Below are 17164 nucleotides of genomic sequence, written 5' to 3'. Positions count from 1 at the left end.
GAGGATCTTTTTGTGGCCTAGTATGTGATCTATTCTGGAAAACGTTCCGTGTATACTTTAGAAGAATGTGTATCCTGCTGCTTTCAGTGGAGAGTTCTGTAGATGTCTGTTAGGTCCATCTTTTCTATTCTGTTGTTCAGTGCCTCTTTCTCCTTACTTATTTCCTGTCTGGTTGATCTATCCTTCTTTTTTTCTTCTTTTTTTTTTTATTAAAGGGTAGCTGACACACAGTATTACATTAGTTTCAGGTGTACAACACAGTGATTCAACATTTATATACATGATAATTCTAGGTACCAGCTATCACCATACCAAGTTGTTACAATATTTTGACTATATTCCTTATGCTATACATTACATCCCAGTTACTTATTTATTTTACAATTGGAAGTGCATGTATATATATATATATATATATATATATATATTTTTTGTCAGGGCATCTCTCATATTTATTGATCAAATGGTTGTTGACAACAATAAAATTCTGTATAGGGGGGTCAATGCTCAATGCACAATCATTAATCCACCCCAAGCCTAATTTTCATCAGTCTCCAATCTTTTGAAGCTTAACGAACAAGTTCTTACATGTAGTACAAATTCTTACATAGTGAATAAGTTCCATGGTGAACAGTACAAGGCCAGTCATCACAGAAACTTTCGGTTTTGCTCATGCATTATGAACTACAAACACTCAGTTCAAATATGAATATTCATTTGATTTTTATACTTGATTTATATGTGGATACCACATTTCTCTATTATTATTATTTTTAATAAAATGCTGAAGTGGTAGGTAGATACAAGGTAAAGGTAGAAAACATAGTTTAGTGTTATAAGAGAGCAAATGTAGATGATCAGGTGTGTGCCTGTAGCCTATGTGTTAATCCACGCTAGACACGGGCAATAAAACATCCACGTATGCGGAAGATTTTTCTCAGAACAGGGGGGGTGAGGTTCTAAGCCTCACCTCTGTTGATCCCCAATTTCTCACCTGATGGCCCCCCTGCGACTGTGCCTGTCTTAGGTTGTTCCTCCCTTGAGGAATCTTACCCGTCTCTGGCTAACCAGTCATCTTTCGGGGCCATACAGGGAAATGTAAAGTTGGTAAGTGAGAGAGCAGCCTTATTGTTTGAAAAGGTTAGCTTTTTACTTCTTTGCATATTTATGCCCTGTGGCTTCTATGCCCAGTATTTGTCTTCAGGTGTCTTTACCACTTGGAAGAATTATGATACTCGGTAAATTCAATATATGGCACGAATTCTATTTAAGGGTTGTAATTAGGAAGGAAGAAGAAAAGCTATAGAAGTAGCAGGCGGAAGAAAACCTGGGGAGATTGATTATTTCTTTGACATATCTTCTTGTAGAGTAACTTCAGCATGTATAGTTTTTAAACTACTAATTAAATTGTGCACACACATTAACATAATAGGAGTACAGTTACGTAACCAAAGCATACCTGTAATTACCAGCCATCTCCAGTGAAACCAAGAAAACCAGTCAGGCACCTTAGGCATTTGTGAAAACTTATCTATGATATGGTGGATAATGTCCAACTGAACTTGAACAGTCTGAGAGAATTCAGATAAATTAAAACAACCCATTCCTGGGGACTGTTCACACCCCCTATGTTCTTTTAACAGTAAATAGTCTGTAGTTGTAAGATTTTGGAGTGCTACAATTTGCACTTCTCCTAATTCTTGGTTGAGTTCCAACCGTACAGATCCAGTCAAATTTGTTGTTTTACTGTATGCACAGGCCAGCTTAGATATCTCCTTCTTCATTCCCATGTCAAGTCCAGGAATTGGTGGGATGAGTGCATCTACAGCTGTAGCAGTGCGTGGATCTTTGTTGGGGTTTTTTGGATGATCATCTTCTGGCATGAGTCCTCCCGAGAGTGCTGATATTGGAAGTTCTTTTTCATATCGTATCTTAGTTCATATTTGGGGTAGCCAAATTAGGCTTTGATCCTCTGTATAAACACAAACAGACCCTTTGCCTACACTTTTATATGCCCTTTATATCATTGTGTAGAGCTCATTGGAGGTCACCACACAGGAACTGCTTTTTTTTTTTATAACTTTGATCTACACTTACATGATGAATACTTTGTTTACTAGGCTCACCCCTATACCAGGTCCCCCCTATATACCCCTTTACACTCACTGTCCATCAGCGTAGCAAAATGTTGTAGAATCACTACTTGTCTTCTCTGTGTTGTACAGCCCTCCCCTTTCTCCCACCCCCCTATGGATGCTAATCTTAATACCCCCCTTTTTCTCCGTCCCCCCCTTATCCCTCCCTACCCACCCATCATCCCCAGTCCCTTTCCCTTTGGTACCTGTTAGTCCATTATTGAGTTCTGTGATTCTGCTGCTGTTTTGTTCCTTCAGTTTTTCCTTTGTTCTTATACTCCACAGATGAGTGAGATCATTTGGTATTTCTCTTTCTCCACTTGGCTTGTTTCACTGAGCATAATACCCTCCAGCTCCATCCATGTTGCTGCAAATGGTAGGATTTTCCCTTTTCTTATGGCTGAATAGTATTCCATTGTGTATATGTACCACATCTTCCTTATCCATTCATCTATCGATGGACATTTAGGTTGCTTCCAATTCTTGGCTATTGTAAATAGTGCTGCGATAAACATAGGGGTCCATTGGTCTTTCTCATACTTGATTGCTGCATTCTTAGGGTAAATTCCTACGAGCGCAATTCCTGGGTCAAATGATATGTTTGTTTTGAGCATTTTGATGTACCTCCATACTGCTTTCCACAATGGTTGAACTAATTTACATTCCCACCAGCAGTGTAGGAGGGTTCCCCTTTCTCCACAGCCTCGCCAACATTTGTTGTTGTTTGTCTTTTGGATGGCAGCCATCCTTACTGGTGTGAGGTGATACCTCATTGTAGTTTTAATTTGCATTTCTCTGATAATTAGCGATGTGGAGCATCTTTTCATGTGTCTGTTGGCCATCTGTATTTCTTTTTTGGAGAACCATCTGTTCAGTTCCTCTGCCCATTTTTTAATTGGGTTATTTGATTTTTGTTTGTTGAGGCGTGTGAGCTCTTTATATATTCTGGACGTCAAGCCTTTATCAGATGTGTCATTTTCAAATATATTCTCCCATACTGTAGGGTTCCTTTTTGTTCTATTGATGGTGTCTTTTGCTGTACAGAAGCTTTTCAGCTTAATATAGTCCCACTTGTTCATTTTTGCTGTTGTTTTCCTTGCCCGGGGAGATATGTTCAAGAAGAGGTCACTCATGTTTATGTCTAAGAGGTTTTTGCCTATGTTTTCTTCCAAGAGTTTAATGGTTTCGTGACTTACATTCAGGTCTTTGATCCATTTTGAGTTTACTTTTGTATATGGGGTTAGACAATTGTCCAGTTTCATTCTCCTACATGTAGCTGTCCAGTTTTGCCAGCACCATCTGTTGAAGAGACTGTCATTTTGCCATTGTATGTCCATGGCTCCTTTGTCAAATATTAATTGACCATATATGTCTGGGTTAATGTCTGGAGTCTCTAGTCGGTTCCACTGGTCTGTGGCTCTGTTCTTGTGCCAGTACCAAATTGTCTTGATTACTATGGCTTTATAATAGAGCTTGAAGTTGGGGAGTGAGATCCCCCCTACTTTATTCTTCTTTCTCAGGATTGCTTTGGCTATTTGGGGTCTTTGGTGTTTCCATATGAATTTTTGAATTATTTGTTCCAGTTCATTGAAGAATGTTGCTGGTAGTTTCATAGGGATCACATCGCATCTGTATATTGCTTTGGGCAGGATGGCCATTTTGACGATATTAATTCTTCCTAGCCACGAGCATGGGATGCGTTTCCATGTGTTAGTGTCCCCTTTAATTTCTCTTAAGAGTGACTTGTAGTTTTCAGAGTATAAGTCTTTCACTTCTTTGGTTAGGTTTATTCCTAGGTATTTTATTTTTTTTGATGCAATTGTGAATGGAGTTGTTTTCCTGATTTCTCTTTCTGTTGGTTCATTGTTAGTGTATAGGAAAGCCACAGATTTCTGTGTGTTGATTTTGTATCCTGCAACTTTGCTGTATTCCGATATCAGTTCTAGTAGTTTTGGAGTGGAGTCTTTAGGGTTTTTTATGTACAGTATCATGTCATCTGCAAATAGTGACAGTTTAACTTCTTCTTTACCAATCTGGATTCCTTGTATTTTTTTGTTTTGTCTCATTGCCGTGGCTAGGACCTCCAGTACTATGTTAAATAACAGTGGGGAGAGTGGGCATCCCTGTCTAGTTCCCGATCTCAGAGGAAAAGCTTTCAGCTTCTCGCTGTTCAATATAATGTTGGCTGTGGATTTTTCATTCATGGCCTTTATTTTGTTGAGGTACTTGCCCTCTATTCCCATTTTGCTGAGAGTTTTTATCATGAATGGATGTTGAACTTTGTCGAATGCTTTTTCAGCGTCTATGGAGATGATCATGTGGTTTTTGTCTTTCTTTTTGTTGATGTGGTGGATGACGTTGATGGACTTTCAAATGTTGTGCCATCCTTGCATCCCTGGGATGAATCCCACTTGGTCATGGTGTACAATCTTTTTGATGTATTTTTGAATTCGGTTTGCTAAAATTTTGTTGAGTATTTTTGCATCTACGTTCATCAGGGATATTGGTCTGTAGTTTTCTTTTTTGGTGGGGTCTTTGCCTGGTTTTGGTATTAGGGTGATGTTAGCTTCATAGAATGAGTTTGGGAGTATCCCCTCCTCTTCTATTTTTTGGAAAACTTTAAGGAGAATGGGTATCATGTCTTCTCTGTATGTCTGATAAAATTCTGAGGTCAATCCATCTGGCCCGGGGGTTTTGTTCTTTGGTAGTTTTTTGATTACTGCTTCAATTTCGTTGCTGGTAATTGGTCTGTTTAGATTTTCTGTTTCTTTCTGGGTCAGTCTTGGAAGGTTGTATTTTTCTAGGAAGTTGTCCATTTCTCCTAGGTTTCCCAGCTTGTTAGCATATAGGTTTTCATAGTACTCTCTAATAATTCTTTGTATTTCTCTGGGGTCCGTCGTGATTTTTCCTTTCTCGTTTCTGATACTATTGATTTGTGTTGACTCTCTTTTCCTCTTAATAAGTCTGGCTAGAGGCTTATCTATTTTGTTTATTTTCTCGAAGAACCAGCTCTTGGTTTCATTGATTTTTGCTATTGTTTTATTCTTCTCAATTTTATTTATTTCTTCTCTGATCTTTATTATGTCCCTCCTTCTGCTGACCTTAGGTCTCATTTGTTCTTCTTTTTCCAATTTCAATAATTGTGACATGAGACCATTCATTTGGGCTTGTCTTCCTTTTTTAAATATGCTTGGATTACTATATACTTTCCTCTTAAGACTGCTTTTGCTGTGTCCCACAGAAGTTGGGGCTTAGTGTTGTTGTTGTCATTTGTTTCCATATATTGCTGGATCTCCATTTTGATTTGGTCATTGATCCATTGATTATTTAGGAGCGTGTTGTGTAGCCTCCATGTGTTTGTGAGCCTTTTTGCTTTCTTTGTACAGTTTATTTCTAATTGTATGCCTTTGTGGTCTGAAAAGTTGGTTGGTAAGATTTCAATCTTTTGGAATTTACTGCGGCTCTTTTTGTGGCCTAGTATGTGGTCTATTCTGGAGAATGTTCCATGTGCACTTGAGAAGAATATGTATCCTGTTGCTTTTGGATGTAGAGTTCTGTAGATGTCTATTAGGTCCATCTGTTCTAATGTGTTGTTCAGTGCCTCTGTGTCCTTACTTATTTTCTGTCTGGTGGATCTGTCCTTTGGAGTGAGTGTTGTGTTGAAGTCTCCTAGAATGAATGCATTGCATTCTATTTCCTCCTTTTGTTCTGTTAGTATTTGTTTCACATATATTGGTGCTCCTGTATTGGGTGCATATATATTTATAATAGTTATACCCTCTTGATGGACTGAGCCCTTTATCATTATGTAATGTCCTTCTTTGTCTTTTGTTACTTTCTTTATTTTGAAGTCTGTTTTGTCTGATACCAGAATTGCAACACCTGCTTTCTTCTCTCTGTTGTTTGCTTGAAATATCTTTTTCCATCCCTTGACTTTAAGTCTGTGCGCGTCTTTGGGTTTGAGGTGAGTCTCTTGTAAGCAGCATATGGATGAATCTTGCTTTTTTATCCATTCTATTACTCTGTGTCTTTTGATTGGTGCATTCAGTCCATTTACATTTAGGGTGATTATTGAAAGGTATGAATTTATTGCCATTGCTGGCTTTAAGTTTGTGGTTACCAAAGGTTTAGGGTTAGCTTCTTTACTATCTTACTGTCTAACTTAACTCTCTTGTTGAGCTATTATAAACGTGGTCTGATGATTCTTTATTTCTCTCCCTTCTTATTCCTCCTCCTCCCTTCTTCATATGTTGGGTGTTTTTTTCTGTGCTCTTTTTAGGAGTGCTCCCATCTAGAGCAGTCCCTGTAGGATGCCCTTAGGAGGTGGTTTGTGGGAGGTGAATTCCCTCAATTTTTGTTTGGGAATTGTTTAATCCCTCCTTCATATTTAAATGATATTCGTGCTGGATACAGTAGTCTTGGTTCGAGGCCCTTCTGTTTCATTGCATTAAATATATCATGCCATTCTCTACTGGTCTGTAGGGTTTCTGTTGGGAAGTCTGATGATAGCCTGATGGGTTTTCCTTTGTAGGTGACCTTTTTTTCTCTCTGGCTGCCTTTAATATTTTTTTCCTTGTCTTTGTTCTTTGCCATTTTAATTATTATGTGTCTTGGTGTTGCCCTCCTTGGATCCCTTGTCATGGGAATTCTGTGTACCTCTGTGGTCTGTGAGGCCATTTCTTCCCCTAGTTTGGGGAGGTTTTCAGCAATTATTTCTTCAAAGACACTTTCTATCCCTTTTTCTGTCTCTTCTCCTTCTGGTATTCCAATGATGCGTATATTATTCCTTTTTGATTGGTCACTCAGCTCTCTTAAAATTCTTTCATTCCTGGAGATCCTTTTATCTCTCTCTGCATCAGCTTCTCTGCGTTCCTGTTCTCTGGTTTCTAGTCCATTAATGGTCTCTTGCATCTCGTCCATTCTGTTTTGAAGTCCTTCCAGAGCTTGTTTTATTTCTGTATTCTCCTTCCTTAGTTCTTGCATATTTCTCTACAAGTCCATCAGCATGGTTATGACTTTTGTTTTCAATTCTTTTTCAGGAAGACTGGTTAAATCTGTCTCCCCAGGTTCCTTCTCAGGGGAAGATGTAGCAGATGCCGAAGCTGTCTGGGTTAGTCTTGTCTGGATCATATTTTTTTGCCTTTTCATATTGACAGATGCAATTGACTGTCGGCTGGGAGAGCCAAACTTTTCACTTGCTACTGGCCTTTCTTTACTGGGACAACTGCGACCTCTAGTGGCTTGTGTTGGGTAATTGCGAGTAGGCTGGGTCTTTGTGTCTTGCCCGGCCGATATGGATGGATCTCCCTTTCTGTGGGCGTGTTTTACCTTAGGCTATTTCTCTGCTTTCGCAGCGCCCAGAGAGGTAATGGATCCGGGGGGCTTTTTGGCTGTTTACCTCCGTGAGGTGTCTCAGAGCTGTTGCCCAGGGGTTTAGTGCGCCCGGTTTTCCCTGTGATTTCCTGCCATTGGGCTGTGACCTATGCTGTTTCCATCCAGCTGTTAGATCCCTGTCCCTTTAAGACTTTCAAAAAGCCTCCGCTTTTCTTTGTCACAGGGGCATAAGCTTCGGCACCCGCTCAGAGGTCTTGCTGCCGTATTTCATTAGTTACCAGCCCTCCATGCATGCACTGTGTCTGTGCTCTGGTGCGGGTGGCTGGGGCTGGGTGTTCGGCAGTCCTGGGCTCCGTCTCCCTCCCGCTCTGCCTACTCTTCTCCCGCCGGGAGCTGGGGGGAGGTGTGCTCGGGTCCCGCCGGGCCGGGGCTTGTATCTTACCCCTTTCACCAGGCGCTGGGTTCTCGCTGGTGTAGTTGTATTCTGTCTGTTGTCCTGTGTCTTCTGGTCTCTCTTTTAGGATTAGTTGTATTTGTTGTATTTTCAAAAATATAAATGTTTTTGGGAGGAGATTCCCACTGTCCTATTCACGCCGCCGTGTTGGCTCCACCCCTGATATGTCTTTTGATATGAGTGGTATGTTGAAGTCTCCTAAAATGAATGCATTGCATTCTATTTCTGCCTTTAATTCTGTTAGTATTTTTTTCACATATGTAGGTGCTCCCATATTGGGTTCATAGATGTTTATAATGCTTATACCCTCTTGTTGGACTGACCGCTTTATCATTAAATAATATTCTTCTTTGTCTCTTGTTACTTTCTTTGTTTTGAAGTCTATTTTGTCTGATACAAGTACTGCAACTCCTGCATTTTTCTCCCTATTATTTGCATGAAATTGCTTTTTCCATCCCTTCATTTTTAGTTTGTGTATTTCTTTGGGTTTGTGAATTTCTTTGGTGCATTCCATCCATTTACATTTAGGGTGATTGTTGATAGATATGTATTTATTGCCAGTGCAGGCTTTAGATTTGTGATTACCAAAGGTTCAAGGAAAGCTTCTTCTCTATCTAACAGTCTAACTTAATTTGATTATTATTATGCTATTTCAAACACAATCTAACGGTTCTTTTTTTTTTCTCCCTTCTTTTTCTTCCTCTTCCACTCTTTATAAATTATATGTCATATTCTATACTCTTTGTGTATCCCTTGACTGACTTTGTGGGTAGTTGATTTAATTTTGCATTTGCTTAGTAATTAATTAGTCTACTTCCTTCACTGTGGTTTTATTGTCTCTGGTAACAGAGCACTAGCCTTAGGAGCACTTCCATCTAGAGCATTCCCTTTAAGATGTACTATAGAGATGCTTTGTTGGTGATGAATTCCCTTAACTTTTGCTTATCTGGAAATTGTTTAATCCCTGCTTCAAATTTAATTGGTAATCTTTCCGAGTAGAGTATTCTTGGTTTGAGCCCGTTCTTTTCTGCTGAGAAGTCTGCTGATAACCTGATGGGGTTTCCTTTATACGTGATCCTTTTTCTCACTCTGACTGATTCCAATAGTCTCTCCTTGTCCTTAATATTTGCTATTTTAATTATTATGTCTTGGTGTTGTCTTCCTAGAGTTCCTTGTGTTGGGAGATCTCTGCACTTGCATGACCTGAGTGACTGTCCTTCCCCAAATTGAGGAAGTTTTCCACAGTTATTTCCTCAAAGAGACTTTCTACTCCTTTCTCCCTCTCCTTCTTCTGGAACCCCTATAATATGAATATTGTTCCTTTGGATTGGTCAGTCACTCAGCTCTCTTATTAGTCTTTCATTCCTAGAAATCCTTTTATCTCTCTGTGCCTCAGTTTCTTTGTATTCCTTTTCTCTAATTTATATTTCATTTACCATCTCCTCTTACCTCATCTAATCTCTTTTAGATCTCTCCATTGTATGTTTCATTAAAAATACTGTAGTTTTCAAATTTTCTATCTCTTTGTAAAGTTGTTCCTGCGATCTTGAATATTTTTCTGTAGCTCCATGAACATGTTTATGTCTTTTATTTTGAAAACTTTACCAAGAAGATTGGTGATTCAGTTTAACTAAGCCCTCTTTCTGGCATTTTTTTCTTGTGATTTTGTCTGGACCAAATTCCTTTGCCTCTTCATTTATTTTAGTGTTTCCTATGGAATAATAACTTTGTATAGGTGGTGCCTGCTAGTGCCCAGAAGGTCTACTCTCTGGAGCTGCTTTATGCCTGCATCAATGGCAGAGTTGCAGGAGAGTGGAGCCGGCACCTGCTGGGAGAAAAGAGCTCAGTTGGGAGAGTTTCCTGCTTTTGGCTGTAATGGCCTGCCTCCATTGCCAGGTCTGGGGCAGCAGTTAAGCAGGATTGGTGCCTGCTGAGAGGAAAGAGTGGCAGGCTGTGTCGTTCAAACTGCCTGCCTTTAGTTTGTCCCAGCAGGGCTGGTTGTGCATACCTCTTCTCCACAAGCAGCTGGAACCTCAGTGTCTCTAAGTATTCTGCCCATCTTTGCTTTCTAACCCCACTAATATCCATGGCACCATGTAATGTAGGTTCGTACTCCCAGAGCAGATCTCCAGGGCTAGGGGTTTAGCAGTCCTTGGCTTATACTCCCTCCCCTGAGTTTCTCTTCCTCCTGCCTGTGGACTGGTGTGGGGGTACGGCTTGGGTCCCACCAGGTCACAGCTTTGCTACTTTATCCTTTTCTGTGATTTCTCTTTTTCCCTAGATATAGGCAGTCTGTTCTGCTGTCTTTAGGTCACTTTTTCAGATTTAGTTGTTTTGCTGTATTTTCGTGTTTTATGTGATTTGGGGATGAGGTTTCTGCCTCACTTCTCAAGCTGCTATCTTTCTTTCACTAGCAAGTGTTTATATGAGAAAGGGTTTGCAGGGTGCATGATCAGCTTTGCCCATTCTTCCGGTTAGTCAGTACTGAGATGACCTGTGATTATCTCAGGAATCTTGGTCATCAGTCTTCTGGCTCCACCCAGTGCTTGTGGTCAGCTGGTGACTCTTCTGCTGGTGGTCTAAGCTCAGCTCCCTATCATATTCAGGTGCTCCAGGCATTCCTCCAAGGAAGGAAGAAAGGAATCGCCCAAGGCCAGGCCTGCAGGATCCTTCCACTAGGGTGACACAGAGGGAACCTTCCTAATTACACTTTTTAAATAAGCAATCAGGCAAGAACCTCCAGACACCCAGAGTTTCACAGAACAAAGTAAAAATTTAAGCCATACCTGTATTCTGTGCAAAGCAGTATTACAAAACACTAAGATGGTCTAATAATGGGTTCTGATTCCTTATGTCTGTGATACTAATTTTCCTTTTTTTTTTTTTCTTTGTTACATCCAAGTAGATCCAGAATCTGGCCAGTATTTGGGGGACAGTACAGGGGTTTGCCAGCCTCCCAACTCTAGGGCCCTGCTTGTTCATCATCTTTCTTGGTGGAAATATGGTTGGTATGGGTCATATATAGTCATCATGGTTTCATTCAGGTAGGCTTCGTGGGTAGACTCTATTCATTCATAGCAACATTAAATAGCAGTTGGTATACTTTAGGAACCATTTTTCACAGAATCTTTGCAAGGATATAATATAAAATGTATCTTGTGCTGAAAAAATCCTATTGGCGTTTTTATTGATATTGTGAACTTCATAGATTGATTTAGGGAGAACTGATATATTTTTAATGTGGGGTTATGCTATCTGCTGGAATATTAGATGCCTAGATGACAGAGATTTTCCTTTGTTTTGTTCTATCTCCAAAGCTTAGAACAGTGCCTGGCACATTGTAAGTGTTCAGTTTTTCTTGAATGAATGAATGGTATGCCTTTCCATTTGTTCTGATCTTATGTCCATCGGAAGCTTTTTAATGTTTTCTTCACATAGATCTTATACATCTTTCCTTAAATGTTTTTCTTAGGAATTTTGCTTTTTGGCTATTGTAAATGGGTTGTTTTTTTCTTCTATGATAACTTCTAACTGGCTGTTCTTTGTTTATATAATGGCTGTGATTTTCTGCATGTTAGTTGACTATCTATGAATTGGATTTTCCTATATGCAGGAATTTTTCATAATTCTCTTGCTTTCATCAGGCATCATTGTTACTTTTCTTAAAACTTTCTGGAGTTCAGTAATTAAGAGGGTTAAATTACAAACACAAAGAAAAACAGCAAACAGCTAAATCCTATTCTATCAGTGAGATTCTTGTTGGTTATGTTGAGTGACTACTGGCTGGTACAGATGTAAACTTGCAGTTTCTTTTCTAAGATAATTAAATATGGCGATTAAAGAAAATGTCAAAGCCAGAACCATCTCATTCCTAGCCAGTTGGGCATCACCTGTTCCCTGTGGTATTTGCTAATTTGGAGAGATTACAGTCTTCACTCCATGGCCCTCTTAATTTGGGGAGGGATATTTGCAATTTAAATCCCAAGGAAAGAAACTGTCAGTACGTATTGACTTGCCCGAGTTCCACTGTTTCATTGCAGAGCTTTGCTCAGTAAGCCTTGATATGTAAGTGAATTCTTGCAAATGAGTGCATCTGTCTTCATTTCTCTTTGTCATTAGATCATTATGCAAAGATTAAACACCAAAAAAGACATAAAATGATTGATTAGTCTAGTCAAGAGTGCGAGTTAGCAGAAAGCAAACTCCAGAAGCATGTTTATCCCTCTCCAGACTGCTTCTTTTCTTCCACTCTCTTTGGAAATACCCATGAAAAATTTAGTCAGTCCTTCAGGGACTAGAAATATGTATTGGCAGTTAACATTCTTGTGATTCAGCACATTTCTTGCAACAATATTCTATCTTTACTCCTGAGTTTGTCCTAATTTAGATTCCTACTTTGGTCTGTTCTGCTCAGCTAGTACTGATTGATAAATACAAACAGATGAGACAGAAGACAAAATTGTGAAATAGATGTTGTATTTGGATAAGCAAGCAAACCTTCAGTTTATATCATTGCCAGGACCCTCTCCCCTGTGGCCACCTTCTCCAAAACCCACACTCTGGCATAATAGTCTGTGACTCATCCACCTTTCTGACTAGGTTGTGAGCGCCTCTGACTTCGTCCATCTTTAGGTTTCATTGTCTGGCTCTTAGTAGGAACGCAATAAATGCTTGAATTAATGAATGTGCAAATTAGCTAATTGGCATGTGAATATTTTCTTCCTTTTGTGTTAAACTAACTCTTGGGGAAAGATTTGAAATATTTTTAAACAAGAGGCTTAGTTCACAATTACCAATTTTAAAAGCAGCCCAGATAGATTTATATCTTAACAGAGATCAAATTAAACTAAAGGAATTGAGCTTTTCTAGATTTTCAGGATTTGGCCATAAGCCTGAGAAGGATCTAAGTTCCCTCCAGAGAAAACTGCATTGTCCACATCTGATAAGGCTACACCTGTGTAAGTGGCACCCCATTTTATGTGGGAAGCATGTTCTTGAAGACCTGAATAGGAATGACATTCTTATTAAATGAAACTTATTTCTCACTGGCATGATATGCCTAATTCATAATTGCTTCTTTGTGCATTTCTTGACCTTTAAGACGGGCCCTTAAAAACCTGTGCTTCCAACTCTTCAGGTAAAGATCTATAATCAAATGCTGAAATACATAGGATCAATCTACATATTTTTTAAAAATGCAAAGAATTATTTCATTGGGCAAAATTGTCAGGCACATTAACATTCCTGTAATGTGAATAGTCATTATCTATTTTGTGATTTTTCATTACTTTAATTCTTAACCTCATTTTGTAATAATTTATACCTAGCTTTCTGCCAAGAAGAATTTATGAGATTGCTTGTTAGGATGAAACTATTCGAGATCACTGAGCCTATATGTTTTTATGAGATGTATTGGGTGTTCTATTGCTCTGTTTTAAGAGGGCACAAGTGAAATGCGCACAGTAATGGACATGTGTTACAGATGCTTCTGGTAAATGATGTAAAAGGCCCTGTGCTTTTAAGCAGTTGACAAGAATTTTGATTCTTGGATTTCAACCATTATATGGTCTCTCACACAAAATGTAGTAAATAAAGCTGACATGATTCACACTCATAGGCACTTCCTTGGTTTCACTTCTAAAGGACAATAACAACTCACGTGTGCAGTGTATTGAAAGTACCATACAAAAGAAAGTTCCTGGGCCACAAGGTCACAGGCCCTGGCAATCTTGAAAGCCCTGCCTGGAATAACAGCCAGTATGTCGCTGAGGAAATCAATGGCCTGCCCCCTTGCCTTTTTCCCTGACTACTTTATTTGCCTTAGAAGATCAGATGAGAGATTATTTCTTTCTCTGATACGATTTGATTTTTTTCATTGGCTGGTGGAATAGTGTACCCAGCAGCCACAGTTTAAAAACTTTTATGGTAAGCATTCATAGATATTTTTGAAGTGATAATTAACCCTATTATGTGTAATTAAGGAAAGGACAGAGATGTGCAAATAATCCTTTTTAAGTTTTTTGACTGAATTTGAAAAAGAAAGTCTGCTATCGCATTTTAATATGAGTGTCTTTGATGTCCTAGAAAGTCATAACCCCTTAATTCATAACTCTTCTGATTCAGAAGGAACTGAAAAACGTCCAGTTTCCCCACCCCTACCCAGAAAGCATGTATGCAGAGGAGGGAATATCATTACCAAAAGAATTATACAGCAGTGTTTGCCATAATTGGCCTCCAGGTAGTTAAATGTTGACTCTGTTCACTTTTATTTCTGAAAGGAAAGATATTCACTTTTTTACCTTCTGTTGTGCCTAACATCAAAACACTTGGGTTCCCTCTTGTTGTAACAGGCATTGTTTCCACAAGCTCTGTGAGCTTTTAAAATTTTGAAAATAGAGAATGAGAGATTTATGGCAGCTACCTGGGGATCCTGAGGACTAACCCTGCCTTACTATAATGTAACACATTCTGGAAGAAATGTGACTTGTTACATGAACCTATTGTACTTTGTTTTCTCAAAGACAAAAAGACGGAGAGAGAGAATGTCACTAATATTTTTCTTGAACCTGTAGAAAGCTGTCTTCTCTTTGTCCGCTGGCTTCCTCAGCTGACATGTACCTGGAACCTGGGACTCTGCGCTGACCTATGCGCATTTGTATCATTATTTAAAATTCTGTCCTAGCCCCTTATCTTAAAACTGTCAAATGTTCCCTTGGAGTTACAAGGAAAGAAACCAGAGAAAGTCACTCGAGAGTGGCAGGAAACAAAGGGTGAATGTTGTCATTGGTACATAAGCCATGGCAGACAGTTTATTTTGAACCCAGTGTGAACTACCTCACTGGCACCCATTTTAATAACCTATAATAGAATATCTGCATGCATATCTTTATGAGACACTTTGCAAATTGCAATGGAAAAGAGGCCACAGATCTATTCTCATAAAAAAAGATAAAATGGAAAGAGTTTATGGGGAAGAGTCCTGTCACCACCCACAAGAACACTGCTTTGCACTTCTCTCATTTAATAAGGCAAATGCTCTTCTTTTCACAGAAGAATTCAAGGGCTGCACCGTGGTTGAGTTGATGAAGAAGGAAGGCACGACCCTGGGCCTGACAGTATCTGGCGGGATCGATAAGGACGGCAGGCCGAGGGTATCCAACCTGCGGCAAGGAGGGATCGCTGCTCGGTAACTGCCTCACGGAGCATGGGGAAAAATTAATTCAAAATTAAAGTGCCATCAGAGAAGGTCTCTGAGAACATGACAGCTGCCATCTGCTGGGCAGAAGCACACAGGGGCAGGTTTCAGAAGCCTAGCGTTCGGACCTGCGCCAGAGTCACCAGGGAAACCTTCTGACATCTCAGAAGCAGCCAGGCCCTCATGAGATTTTAAGTTTCAAACGTCTGTATGGCTCTAGTCCCCAAATGTGGCACTGAACAACAGACGGGTTTCAGGGGTAACGAGACACTTCGATCATCCAAATGCAGACGACCCCTATAATGCGATGGGGGGTCTCTCACAGAGGAGCAGGCTAGTCTAGGAAGAGAGAGACGCCCAACCCCAAGGGTCTGTGTAACAATGTTGCTTGTCCCGAATCTCCACTTTTTTACCTGGGATACATCCCTTTTCAAAGGCAAAATGCGGTTTCCAAAACGACAGAAGGCTTTGATAAGGAAGTCTCATTTTTCCCTTGTTCTGAAGAACTGCAGACTGCATTGCCAAAGGCAGAAAGGCCTCAGGCAGTGGGGGTGGGACAGGCAGGTCTCATTAAAAGTGAAGCAGGTGTGCCTTAAATCCTGGACCCCCACCCTCTTGTCCACATAATCACCAATTAAGTTTTAGAGCTCTTGCCTTAGAAAGTGTCATCTGAAATAATGATCACATTCAATGATCAACCTGTTTGTTCCATTTATCAGTTTGCTTTAATTGATTGCTCCAGGGGTCCAGGTATTGTTCGTAAGGCTGACTTCAACACAAGCGCCTTAATCTCCTTCCTTCAGCCTTTTAGAAGACTTCTTTCCACACCCACAGCCTCCTTTATTTATAACAGGCATAGTCAGGCTGTGATGCTATGCTCTTCATTTCCAGAGCATCTTCATAGGTAGCCGCCAAAGCAGGTAAAAGTAGGGAGGTGACACTCTTCCCAGGTGTAGGGATGCACAGGGAGGCAACACCATTCCCAGGTGTATGGATGCTGAGATTCAAAGTAGTTCTGTGCCAGGTACACTCATTGTTATAATTACCCCATATTCACTGTTGAAGGCACTACCATTTTACAGACAGTAAACCAAAGGAATTAAAGGGCCCTGCCCTAAGGGGCTTATCATCTACTCTAGGAGATAAGGTATAAAAAACATGAACAGTTTGGGAACAAAATAGCACCGCATACTAGTAAAAAAGCAGCTACATAAAAGCTGTCACAGAGCATTAGGCGGTTAAGTTTCCCAGGTAGGGTCAGTAAGCCTGCGCTGAGTGACAGGTATCCCGCCGCTGGAGCGGATAAAGAAGGCTCGCCAAAAGAGGCATGATGGGGCTGGCCTTAAATAAAACAAGTGAACTAGGTATTTCTATTTGGGGAGGAAATATTATTGAAGGTCCTCATCAGTGGCACGAACTTTAAGTCCTATCATTGGTCTCGCCACCTGCTCTTCGCTTAGAGTAGAGGCAGGCTGGATCCCCAAAAGCAGCCCAGGTTCTATTCTGGTGGCAAAGAGACATGAGAATATTACTGAAAGCCAGGACTTTCACTGTGATTTCTCCTTCACCGATACTGCTTTTAACAACAGTTAAATACCAATACTCCTTACAGCAGTCCTGCTGTAGGCAATAAATAGCAAAATAAGCTGACTCTTCCTTAGCCCTCAACAAACTCCCAGTGAGGATACTGAAAGCTAGGAAATGTCCAAAAGGCAAGCAGCAAAAATGAGAGAGACTAGAGAAGAAAGAAAAAGCCCTGGTGTATCCAGAATCTGAGTAACCCGTTCCCAGAGGATCAACCCTTTATGGGCAGGGCAGCTAAAAACATTTCTTTTTACTTTGTTTTATGGTGCTCTTTAAAAATAAAAGAGTCAAAGGGTTAAGAAAAATTCAGAGGCAGCAGCAGGCCTGGTATTGGCCTTCTGAGGTGTACCAGTCACATGAGTGATGGGAGCTGTGCCATCTCTTGTCCACCGTCAGCTGCGCTCCCCCTCTCAGGGGCAAGCCCTGTCCTAGGAGGTGGGGGCTTCTGCTCTGCTGGCCTTC

The 17164-nt window shown here is 40.2% G+C and overlaps 1 protein-coding gene across 7 annotated transcripts in view; it reads left to right on the top strand.

Annotated features, from left to right (window-relative positions):
- Nucleotides 1-17164, top strand: part of GRIP1 (glutamate receptor interacting protein 1) — a 676609-nt gene that overhangs the window by 520937 nt on the left and 138508 nt on the right. For all 7 annotated transcript variants that reach the window (XM_036894904.2, XM_036894901.2, XM_036894903.2 and 4 more), the window contains one exon: nt 14974-15109. In XM_036894904.2, coding sequence (XP_036750799.1) covers nt 14974-15109 — 136 coding nt within the window. The remainder of the gene's footprint in view (nt 1-14973; nt 15110-17164) is intronic.

The sequence above is a fragment of the Manis pentadactyla genome, chromosome 10 (assembly GCF_030020395.1).
Source record: "Manis pentadactyla isolate mManPen7 chromosome 10, mManPen7.hap1, whole genome shotgun sequence".
In the NCBI taxonomy this organism is placed as follows: Eukaryota; Metazoa; Chordata; class Mammalia; order Pholidota; family Manidae; genus Manis; species Manis pentadactyla.
Note: the sequence above shows the minus strand (reverse complement) of the source record. Positions and strands in the feature narration are given on the sequence as shown.